The sequence below is a fragment of the Chanodichthys erythropterus genome, chromosome 21 (genome assembly GCF_024489055.1).
Source record: "Chanodichthys erythropterus isolate Z2021 chromosome 21, ASM2448905v1, whole genome shotgun sequence".
NCBI classification, from domain to species: Eukaryota; Metazoa; Chordata; class Actinopteri; order Cypriniformes; family Xenocyprididae; genus Chanodichthys; species Chanodichthys erythropterus.
In genome coordinates this window covers 16,051,888-16,064,621 of record NC_090241.1, presented here as the reverse complement: position 1 = coordinate 16,064,621, position 12,734 = coordinate 16,051,888, and the positions used below count along the sequence as shown (strand labels likewise).

General features: G+C 36.1%; 1 protein-coding gene across 2 annotated transcripts in view; it reads left to right on the top strand.

Moving 5' to 3' along the window:
* gng12b (guanine nucleotide binding protein (G protein), gamma 12b) overlaps positions 1-11,950 on the top strand; it is a 61,920-nt gene extending 49,970 nt beyond the window's left edge. For both annotated transcript variants that reach the window (XM_067372945.1, XM_067372946.1), the window contains exons 2-3: positions 6,802-6,919; positions 9,461-11,950. In XM_067372945.1, the coding sequence (XP_067229046.1) occupies positions 6,827-6,919; positions 9,461-9,586 (219 nt within the window). In that variant the 5' untranslated portion in view covers positions 6,802-6,826 and the 3' untranslated portion in view covers positions 9,587-11,950. The remainder of the gene's footprint in view (positions 1-6,801; positions 6,920-9,460) is intronic.
* Positions 11,951-12,734: the final 784 nt, after the last annotated feature.

Here is a 12,734-nt window from a genome sequence, read left to right as displayed (position 1 = left end):
TTTTCATCCTACTTCATTACGGATGTTCAGTGTGAAAAGTCAGTGCGACAAACATTTTAATTTGAATTGAAAGCTGTTAAAGGATTAGTTCATTTCTGAATGAAAATTTCCTGATAATTTACTCACCCCCATGTTATCCAAGATGTTCATGTCTTTCTTTCTTCAGTCAAAAAGAAATTAAGTTTTTTGAGGAAAACATTTCAGGATTCTTCTCCAAATAGTGGACTTCAGTGTGGTTCACCAGGTGGAAGGTACAAATTGCAATTTTAAATGCAGCTTCAAAGCATTCTATGCAATCCCAGACAAGGAATAAGGGTTTTATATAGTGAAATGATTGGCCATTTTCTAAAACAAATACAAATGTATATACTTTTTAACCACAAATTCTCATCTTGCACTAGCTCTGCGATCCGTACGTATGGCGTAATCACGATGCAAAGGTCATGCGTGACATAGGTGGAAGTACCGATCCAGTGTTTACAAAGCAAACGTGCAAAGATTAAGCCAAACGGCCTTTACAAAAAAAAAAAAAAGTAAAACAATGATATCGGATGATTTTGAAGTTGGAGGAGAAAATTAGATTACGTTTTTCACCCTACCGTGGTACTTCGAGTGACCGTCCAACGTAATGTGTGGCGCATTGCAGGGCAGTGCAAGGCGAGCATTTGTGGATAAAAAGTATATAAATTTTTATTTTTTGAAAATGACCAATTTTTTCACTAGATAAGACCCTTATTCCTCTGCTGGGATCGCTAAGTGTGCTTTGAAGCTGCACTGAAACTGCAATTTGGACCTTCAACCCAGTGAAACTCACTGAAGTCCCCTATATGGAGAAGATTCCTGTAATGTTTTCCTCAAAAACCTTAATTTCTTTTCAACTGAAGAAAGAGAGACATCTTGGATGACATGGAGGTGAGTAAATTATTAGCAAATTTTCATTCAGAAGTGAACTAATCCTTTAATGCACCTGTTCAGACAGACACAGTTGTTTTGTCACAGTTGTTTTTGGGGGCAGGGTCACAGCAAGGGCAGAGGGGAGAGATTTAACAAAAGACTGAAGGGTGCGGCGTCAGCCCGAGCTTTTGGAGTGTGCTTGACTCTTGGGTCTCTCTTTCTAAAGCTGTAATTACAGTCGAGACGTCCAGATGAGCTGTGCGGCACAACTCAGTGCACTTTGAGTGTCCTCTCTCCTCAGCGGCCAGCTATACTGGCCGGTATCCTATGTCCACTCCACAGCATTTAAGCCAGCGGTTTGCCTGCTGGATGATTCAAAGTCACTGTTGCGTAGACAGCAGAGGATATACGCTTACAACACTATAGAGGCGGAAATGTCACACACCAACTTCCCAGCACAGAAAGGACAAGTTCTACAGCAACGGGATAATTGAAATCCTGTGGGTCAGGATATGCAGTTATTAGCTAGCCTTTCTCTGCTGAGTCCAGGCATACAGACGCCCCCTTTTCCTGTTCTTTTGCTATTTATACATTCATACACATCTTTAATCATTTATACTGCAGGGAGAGGAGTGAGTGGGTTAATGAAACGGATGTGGGCTCTTGAAGACTCGCTTGGCACTGGTTGTGGCGGTTAATCATATTGTAATCTTGATTCTGTCTCTACATGTGAACCTCTGCTTGGTTCGTGTGAGTGGATGAGAACAGCAAGCGACCTGAAAGGTCAGAGGTCACCAGGCTGTGAATGGTGGAGTTTGATTGGCACAGCCATGTTTGTCTGCGTCACAGTTCTGCTCTCTGTGCTGTGTACGCAGAAAATTGACTCGTTGTCCCTAAGAAGCCACTCTGAGCGAATGAACCGTTACCTCACTGGAACACTGTGCCCTTTTACAGAGCTGCATTACTCAACCTTGACTGAGATCAACTGAACAAAATCTGTCCTAGGACAAAACAGATTGTCTAGGTCTGTTAGTCAGACTTTGCAAAACTCGGACTGGTATGATTTCAGACTAAATTAGACATTAAAAAAAGAAGAATTATTGTTTTGTCTGACTGAAATCTTTTAAAGCACATTCTGAATACTAGGGGCCATAACCTAGACTGGGTAAACCCAGCCTGATCTGCTGGCGATTTGATTTCGCCCTGCAACTCAGTCTGGAACCAATCACAGACTGGCTTATCCACCTTGCTCGCTATTGGCGGGTATAACACGATGACGATAAAGAAGCGACGGCAAGCACGACCGTCAATCCAAATCCTTTTAACCTCTCAACAATGCTGAATGACTTCTTTAGTTTAGCAAACAAATCGCTCGAGTGGGTGTAAATGCCACTCACTTTCATGTTTTTTGGGGTTTTTTTTGCACAACCTGCAAACCGCTGATCAATGCTACAAACCAATACAAACTAAACCTGTCTGGAGTTTTTGCGTTGCTCTGCAAAGTACGTCACCCGGATCGTTGATCTGATTGGTTGAAGGACTATCCAATTGCGTGAATAATGCTCGTTGATCATGCCTTTTGTGCAGTAGAAAATATATACAGACTCCCCAGACCAATGTTCAATTTTAAATTGAGCTTGGTCTGGTGATAGCTAGACAAGCAATTACCACCATAGACATTGATAATTAGATAGGGCAAATCATACCTCCCAATACTTGAAATTCTTGCACTGCTCTGCTGCACTTTATTACAACATTCTGCATGTTGTTATGATGACAAAAAGGTTTAAAAGTTACATTTCTAGTCTGGTCTGCCTCAGCCGTCTAAGAACGCTCGTCAATGTCAAAATGATTGAAGTTGCTCTCGAATGAAAAATTGAATTTATCTTGGCATAGTCAAATAACAAGAGTTCAGTACATGGAAAAGACATACAGTGAGTCTCAAACTCCATTGTTTCCTCCTTCTTATATAAATCTAATTTGTTTAAAAGACCTCCGAAGAACAAGTGAATCTCAACATAACACCGACTGTTACGTAACAGTCGGGGTGTACACCCCAGTATTTGCATATGCCAGCCCATGTTCCCAACATTATGAGAGACATTAGACAAGGGCAGCCAGTAACGTCTGGATCTGCACAGGTGAATCAACAGACTAGGTAAGCAAGCAAGAACAACAGCGAAAAATGGCAGATGGAGCAATAATAACTGACATGATCCATGATATCATGATATTTTTAGTGATATTTGTAAATTGTCTTTCTAAATGTTTCGTTAGCATGTTGCTAATGTACTGTTAAATGTGGTTAAAGTTACCATCGTTTCTTACTGTATTCACGGAGACAAGAGCCGTCACTGTTTTCATTATTAAACACTTGCAGTCTGTATAATGCATAAACACAACTTCATTCTTTATAAATCTCTCCAACAGTGTAGCATTAGCCATTAGCCACGGAGCATAGCCTCAACTCATTCAGAATCAAATGTAAACAATATAACAGTATGCAATATTCACATAATCCGACGCATGCATGCCGCATCCATGACGAACACTTTGTAAAGATCCATTTGAGGGTTATATTAGCTGTGTAAACTTTGTTTATGCACTGTTCAAGGCAAGCGCGAGCTCCGTGGGCGTGGAGCACGAGAATTAAAGGGCCACACACCCTGAATAAAAAAAAAAATCTATGGGGTATTTTGAGCTGAAACTTCACAGACACATTCAGGGGACACCTTAGACTTATATTACACCTTTGAGATGGCCAATCAAATCAAAGTAGGCTGGGTTTACATTCTCATTTGCTCGTGAACATTCTTTACAGAACAGACAAGCACGTCAATCGATCGCTTAACGTCATTGCAGAGGTTCTGTTCTTTCCAATAAAATTGCAAAACAAATGCACACAAACTTGTCCCTGCTCTTGATATACAACTATTGATGGACATCTTTGAAACTATAAGGGGGCGGATTAGAACACAAAACCTTTGTAACTGTTAACAAAATTTCTACCACTAGACCACTAGGGAATTTGAATATTAGTTGCGTATCAATGTATTTCACTAAATTGAAGAATCTCGTAATTAACAATATATTCTAATATGAAACTATCACATTAAACATGAGGTCTCAATGTACTATTGAAATTGATTTCTGGACATCGTAATATGTTTGTTTTTTTTCTACAACTGTTTTTGTACATATCTGATATAGCATTGTATTAGCAACAATTTCTTTCACTGTTTTGTTTCTTTATGCTTTATAAAAAAATAAAGAAATAAAAAAAAAATGTTCAAGCCTGGTTATGGCCTTGCTGAATACTTATTACAGTTCATCCTAACCGCAGTTATCATCATTGTGTATTTAATTCTTTAGAGTTGATTCTTTCGATTACAAATTGTTTTGTATACATTGACAGACATGAAGATGGAGACATACACAAAATGTACTTGTAGCTCAATTGCAACTGTGCATGTAAACACATGCATTGTTAATACATTTTGTCATTTTGCGCCTTCAAACAAAAGACATGCCAACCACTCAACCTGTTCGATTTTAAATAATCTTCATTCAACTAAAATTTAGCAACCTGGGATGCTTTATTGTCCAGAAAATGTAAGTAAACTGCTGTCGTCAGAGGCGTCATGTTTTGTCCATGCTTGTTAAGCTGTAGCTAAGTAGTGTGTTCTCTGGACCGTAATGTATGGATGGCCCCTTGACCTTAGGGCTTGTGGGAGCAACTATGGCCTCTGTCTCACACTAATTATGTCACTACATTAACAACTAGTTGTTATCCAAACCTCTTAACCCCTTCTAAGTATGTCTGGTGTGCGACCAGATAAGGTCACCCCCAAACACAGACCTCCGTGTAGAGATACCAGCCCTGTGCCGGTGGGACAGGAGACAACTATACACTCTTCCTCTGAATTCTTGATAAAGCTGTGTCTGGGCTTCTCAGGAAGTAGGATATAAGGGTTTGTTGTACTAGAGATTATGCAGCTGACCATGTAGCAATATGGAAGCCACTCTAATAAACATTTCCCCTGTTGTCAAAACTTGACAGTTACACTGTGTATACACCAGACATGAACAGCAAAAACAAAACCACTTCCATAATTATCAATGGCGCTATTTACAGTGAAAGCTAAAAGACCTGCTGCTGTCTGTTATTTCATTCAACAATGATACTGACAGCAAAAAACTATTTTTATTTCTCTTATATTTACTTCTTAAATATTTACAATGAAGTTTACTTGATCAAAATACTTGAAGTCTGCATGCCATTATTTAATATATGGGTGACACTTTATTTTGACATATTTTACAACATTACATTTTACATGTTTTATTTTATTCCCTACATAAGTTGCATGTTATTACTGTAGTAATAACAGTAAATTATGCATAATTACATGCAACTAACCCTAAACCAAACCCTATTACTAACCCTAAGCCTATAGTAAGTACATGTTGTTAATTAATATTACTCAGTACTTAAAGGGATAGTTCACCCAAAAATGAAAATTCTATCATCATTTATTAACCCACAATTTGTTCCAAATCTGTAAACATTTCTTTGTTCTGTTGAATACAAAGGAATATGTTTTGAAGAATGTGTTAAACTGAAACATTTTGGGGCACCATTGACTTCCATAGTAGTTTTTTTCCTACTATGGAAGTCAATGGTGCCCCAAAGTGGCTTTCTTTCTTCAACTTTCTTCAAAATATCTTCCTTTGTGTTCAACAGAACAAAGAAAATGATACCGATTTGGAACAACTTGAGGGTGAGTAAATGATGATAGAATTTTCAGTTTTGGGTGAACTATCCATTTAAAGGGTAATATTACTCAGTACTTATTTAAAGTTATATTTCACCCAAAAATGAAAATTCTGTTGTCATTTACTCAGCCTCAAGTTGTTCTAAACCTGTATACATTTCTTTGTACTGCTGTACACAAAGGAAGACATTTGGAGGAATGTTTGTAACCAAGCAGATCTAGACACCAATTTCCTACCATAGTAGGAAAAAAAAAATACTATGGTTGTTAATGGGGAATGAGGTCTGCTTGGTTACAAACAATTATACTGTAACAATGTATATTTATATATAGTATTTATATTTTATTTTTTATTTTTTTATTGTTTATTTATATTCTTAATTTTATAAGTTATTTGATATGTATATTCCTTTTAATTTTTTTTATTTGCATATTATTTATTTTTTTATTTATTGTGAAGTTTCACTAATATGGTATCTACCAAAAATTTTGTATTGATTTGTGAAAACCTTGCTTTATTTCTCACTAAAGTTAGAATTGAGAAAGCTTACCATCCTCTCTTTATCTCCTGATCAATAAGAGACCACCTGCCTCACTCACACCATTCCCTTTTCTACCATTTGTATTGCACAACTCCTTCTGTTTGAGCAACTGCACCACTGACTCTGTCTCTCTGTGCCTGTGCATGTGTGTGTATTGTGCATGATGAGTTGGCAGAGTAACCGTGACGATGGTTTACGGAAAGAGTGCTCTGCAGGAACACTCAGTAGCTGCAGAGACTGATCTTCTGTTTAAACACACACAGCTTGCTTTGGTTTGCCCTCCTGCAGCCGTAAAGCAATACAGAGGCTGCAGAACCAGTGAGAAAGCCCCTTGCTGGGGATTTGACGCACTAAACACCCAACCCACTGCAGGAGTCAAAGAGGCCCTCAGTACCTCATCAGAGAGCTTTTGCTGTCTCACTATGTGTGTTAACATGCATGTACATAATATAGACAAATATCCTGTCTTGCACATGTTTTGCATGAGAATTCTGCTGTATGTAGGTCATGAATCATGGGACTGGAATGATATGTACATTTCTGTTGCTGGTTGCTCATAAGAAACAAAACTTTTTATTATTTGTTTTCAGTTCAGGTCTGTGAAGATAATCAAAGATGTCATCTAAGATGCAAAGCTCCAATAATATAGCCCAGGCCAGAAGGACTGTTCAGCAGCTACGGATAGAAGCTAACATAGAGAGAATAAAGGTAAATGAATTGTTCATTATCATTACAAAAATGTACTGTGACATACCATGATTTTGATATATGATTTTGATATATACAGTGCTGCTTGAAAGTTTGTGAACCATTGGCAGAATCTGTGAAAATGTTAATAATTTTAACAAAATAAGAGGGATCATACAAAATGCATGTCATTTTTTTTAATTTAGTACCGTCCAGAGTAAAATATTTTACATAAACAATGTTTACATAAAGTCCACAAGACAAAAATAAATAAATAGCTGAATTTATAAATATGACCCCATTGAAAAGTTTATGAACCCTTGATTCTTAAAGGGTTAGTTCACCCAAAAATGAAAATAATGTCATTTATTACTCACCCTCATGTTGTTTTACACCTGTAAGACCTTCGTTCATCTACAGAACACAAATTATAGATAAAAAAAAGATATTTTTGAATAAATCCATTGGCTCAGCGAGGCCTGCATAGACAGCAATGGTACTTTATCTCTCAAGATTTATAAAGGTACTAAAAACATATTTAAATCAGTTCATGTGAGTAAATTGGTTCTACCTTAATATTATAAAGTGATGAGAATATTTTTTGTACGGCAAAAAAAAAAAAAAAAAAAAAGAAATAATGACTTTTTAACAATATCTAGTGATGGCCGATTTCATAATACTGCTTCATGAAGCTTCTGAGCTTTACTAATCGAATCAGTGAATAGGAGCACCAAAGTCACCTGATATTATTAAAAAGTCTTTTCTTTTCTTTTTTTTTTTGGCATACAAAAAATATTCCCGTCGCTTTACAATAGTAAGATTGAACCACTTTACTCACATGAACTGATTTAAATATGTTTTTAGTACCTTTATGGATCTTGAGAGAGGAAGTACCATTGCTGTCTATGCAGGCCTCACTGAGCCAATGGATTTAATCAAAAATATCTTAATTTGTGTTCTGAAGATGAACAAAGGTCTTACGGGTGTAGACCGACATGAGGGTGAGTAATAAATGTCATTATTTTCATTTTTGGTGAACTAACCCTTAAATACTGTGTGTCATTACCTGGATGATCCACATCTGTTGTGTGATGGTTGTTCATGAGTCGCTTGTCTTTCCTCAGCAGTAAAACTGAGCTCTGTTCTTCAGAAAAATCCTCCAGGTCCCAAAAATTCTTCAGTTTTTAGCATTTTTTGCATATTTGAACCCTTTCCAGCAGTGACTGTATGATTTTCAGATCCATTTTATCACAGTGAGGACAACTGAGGGACTCAAACACAACTGTTAAAAAAGATTCAAACATTCACTGATGCTCCAGAAGGAAACATTATGCATTATGAGCCAGGGGGTGAAAACTTTTTGAATTTGAAGATCAAGGAATATTGTACATAATTTGTCTTCTGGCAAACATTTAAGTGTCTTCTGTTGCTTCTGAAGGGTAGTACTAAATAAAAATATTGAAACAAAATAAGAAAAATTTGGCCATCTTTATCCTGCTCAAAAGTTTCCCCCCCTGACTCCTAATGCATCGTGTTTCCTTCTGTAGCATCAGTGAATGTTTAAAACTTTTTTAATAATTGTGTTTGAGTCCCTCAATTGTCCTCTGTATGATTCTCACATCCATCTTTTCACACTGTCACTGCTGGAAAGGGTTCAAATATGTAAAAGATATTGGAAATCTGAAAACTTTTGGGGGCCTGGAGGATTTTTCTAAAGAATATTGGGCAGTTTAACTGCTCAGGACAAATAAGGGTCTTATGAGCAACCATCGCAAAAAAAAAAAAAAAAAAAAAAAAAAGTCGTAGATCATCCAGGTAACCACATGCAGTATTATTAAGAATCAAAGGATCACAAACTTTTGAGCGGGTCATTTTTATGAATTCAGCTAATTTTTTTGTCTTGTGGAACATATATAAACATTTTTTATGTAAAATATTTTACTCAGGACAGTACTAAATAAAAAATAACATGCATATTGTATGATCCCTCTTATTTTGTTAAAATTGTTCACATTTTCACAGATTCTGCAAGGGGTTCACAAACTTTCAAGCAGCACTATATATATATATATATACATATATATGTGTGTGTGTGTGTACATATATATATTTAACAACAACATCGAAGAACCCCTTTTTCCCTACCCATTCATTTAACTAACCCCTGGTTTCACAGGCAAGGCTAAATTAAAATGCATGCTTAAGCTGTTTTAACTGAAAGCAACTTGCAAAAGAACAAAAGTCATATAATTGACAGATTTTTTAAAAATAAACTAACCCTTTAATGACTAATTAATTGTTAATTTAGTTGGACACATTCAAATCTGTACACACTTGCTTGTTTTTTGTTGAGTGGGATTCAGTATTGTTTTGGACACCACTAATGTTTATTGCATGTACAAAAATAGTTAAAATATTCTCCTTTTGCATTTTGCATAAGAACAAAAGTCAGAATTGACAGAATTTTCATGTTTGAATGAACTATCACTTTAATGACTAAGTAATAGTTAATTTAATTGTACACAAAACACACAAAATTCACATTGTGTCTCTTCTCTGCAGGTGTCTAAAGCTTCTGCAGACCTCATGCATTACTGCAGCGAACATGCCAAGTATGATCCTCTGCTTATGGGTATCCCAGCTTCAGAAAACCCTTTTAAAGATAAAAAGCCCTGCACTATATTGTAGTGGGATACTTGAACTCTTGATGTGTGTTTTGATGTTCCTTTTATTGATATTTTTTTAGTAGAGAGAATATGATCTTCAAACATTCATTCCCTATTCGACTTAAAGTGAACTAAACCCCAAGCCATTATTTGATTGTATCCACAAATCTCCTGACTTGAAATGTTCATGTTGTCCATGAAAAGAAGAGTCAAAGCACCTAGTAAACAAACCATTTGTGCCGCAAAGACAAAACCAGCCCATGAATGAATTTTAGCATTAGGGCACAGCACAGATGAGTTGTTTGCTTTGTGATGGTGTCCATTGATGTGGTTGTGTCTTCTGCAAATAAAGGGTGAGGTCAGAGTGGGCGGTTCTCAGCCACACTAGTATCAGAAGCACAGGAAATGATCATTTAATGACTGCACTCTGTAATAATTATCTGCAGATAAGCAGAGCCTCATCGGTGGGGCTTTTGACCCCATCTGATGATTTTAAAGGCGTCCAGTCGCAGGGAGTGTGGGGGATTGCTGTGAGGGGTGAAATGTCAGCATCACGAATGTGTAAAGGGTGCTTTTGCTCACTGGAGGAGGAAACAGGTGTCTTTTGAGGCGTCACATTGACGCAATGCTGCTCCGGCCCTCCCTCATTAACTCACTGTTTGAACAATGGACTGATACAAAGCTAACTGCTCCTGTCAAATCAGTACATGCAACATCGTGCCCTTTTCTTTTTCTCTCAGTGAACCAAGGGAGCTGTGTTTCAAAAGTTCAACAACTGCCAAAACTTGCAGATTAGCATTTTAAGAGTAATACATGATGATGTGTTCATGTTGTGGTTTGGTAATGTTGTTCATTACCCTTTTTTTCTCCTTATAACTAGCCAGACAAAATGTGGGTGACACTTTACAATAAGGTTCAATTTGTTGATATTAGTGCATTAGGAATCATGAACTAGAAAAAAAAGAATTTCTTTTTTTTTTTTTTTTTAACAGCATTTAATAATTTATTGTTAATTTATAAATATACTTCACTATTGCTAGTTAAAGGTGTTAAAGGTTGTTAAAGGTGCAATAATAATAAAAAAATAATATTATCTGTCTGCTAGAGGTCGCTAGAGGCGTATTCAAAACAAAAGTGCAGCTTGATGACGCCAAGTTTGAGCGCGGAATCTTGGGACATGTGGTCTTCACCTCACAGCCAGTGGAAAACAACTGGAATAGGACTCGGGAAGAAATCAAGTTCATGGATGCGATTATTAACGTTATTGTAGTATGAAGCAGAGCAGGACCGAGTGTTGTTGGAGCTGAACGAGGCCGCTGGAGCGATTGCGCAACATACGCCGCGAGCAGCGGAACTTTTATTATGCCACAGTTGCCTGTGCCGCTTCCGCTTTTCCGGTCATGAGTATGAGGTAACGCAGCTCTGTTTATAATATTAGATACATTTGAGTGCGTTGCAAATGATGTAACGTTACTCTGTGCGTTCGCTCGGTGGCTGCTGTGAGACACTGTTGTACACTGCAGTAAGATAGATTGATTTTAGAATATCATAATATTAAATACATAAACATAATTTTAAAATGTATTGTATGATGGAGAAAATTCTGTATTACTGTTACAAAAAATAAAGCTGCATCTAATTATGCTATTATAGCTACTTCAAAAAATAGTGTTTTTCTCTGAGGCATGATAAAACATGGTACTCGCAAAAAAAATCAAGAAAATTACATTTAAACAATAAGACTAAACGTGTTGAGCTACATAACAATAATTCGTTTTCTGTCTACAAATATATCAGAACAGTTGTTCCCTTGTCTATTAAAACATGTAATATATTATATATAATATATGGTTTCTACAAAATAAACCCAGAAACCGAGGGTAATGCGGGTATGACGCAATTGACAGGCGACTCCTCACACATCCCGGAGCCTTGGTTAAAATTGCCATTTTCTCACAACTTACAAATAGTTGTAAACATTTGGGATATTGTAAGTACTCAAGTGAACAAAATATATAACACTGGTATATTGGTTTTTGGATATTTTACTGCAAAAATCTTACATATTGCACCTTTAATTTATTCTCACTGATACTATATGAACTAATGTTAAATATGTCAACTTGAAATGTTAAAAATATAGAAGTATAAACTATCATTCAAAGGTTTAGGTTCAGTAAGATTAAAATAAATAAATGAATAAACTCTAATAAACTTTTTATTCATAAAAGAATCCTGAAAAAAAAAGGTGTCCACTGTTTTCAACTGTGATAATTAGACATCTTACTTTAGCACCAAATCAGAACATAACAACTGCTGTGCCATCACAGTAATAAATTATATTTTAAAATATTTATTTACTTTTAATTTTAATAATATTTCACAGTGTATCCTGTTCCATTTCGAGGGAACTCGCACTGCGTCCCGAAGGGGGCGTTCCCATAGCGCCCCCTTCGGGACGCAGTGTCTCGTTCTCTCTCTCAGGGAACTATGGTTATAGTCATAACCTGAGACGTATTTTCCCCTGTATTTTTTTTATTAAATTACAGAGTTTGCTCACCCAAAAATAAAATAAATAATACTAAAAAAAAAACTTTCCAAACCTTCATTCATCTTCATAACACAAATGAAGAATGAAATCTGAGAAACCCTCCATTTACATTCTACACAACTACTGCTTTGTCGCTTCAAAAAGTTCATAAAGAGATAGTAAAACTAATTCACAAAAAAAAAAAAAAAAAATGGGTTTGGAATGACATGAGGATGAGTAGATTATGACAGAATTTTCATACATATATATATATATATATATATATATATATATATATATATATATATATATATATATATATATAAATATATATTTTGTCTTTATCGAGACAGAAAGCAAAGAAGGAGATATAAAGCAAAGAAGGAGAGAGAGGGGAACTGGATTGGGAAAGGTTGGGATCAGGAAATCAATATCATTGTTGGTTCATGGTACTCGCATTAACTAATGTTAACATATTCAACATATTGTAAAGTGTTACCAAAATATAATGCATTAACTAATGTTAACACATTGAGCCTTATCGTAAAGCGTACACCCATTTCACAGAAACTCCATTCTTTAAAAGCCCACTTTCAGTAATTGGGATCAGATTTTACATTAAAAAACCTTCTGAATTTGC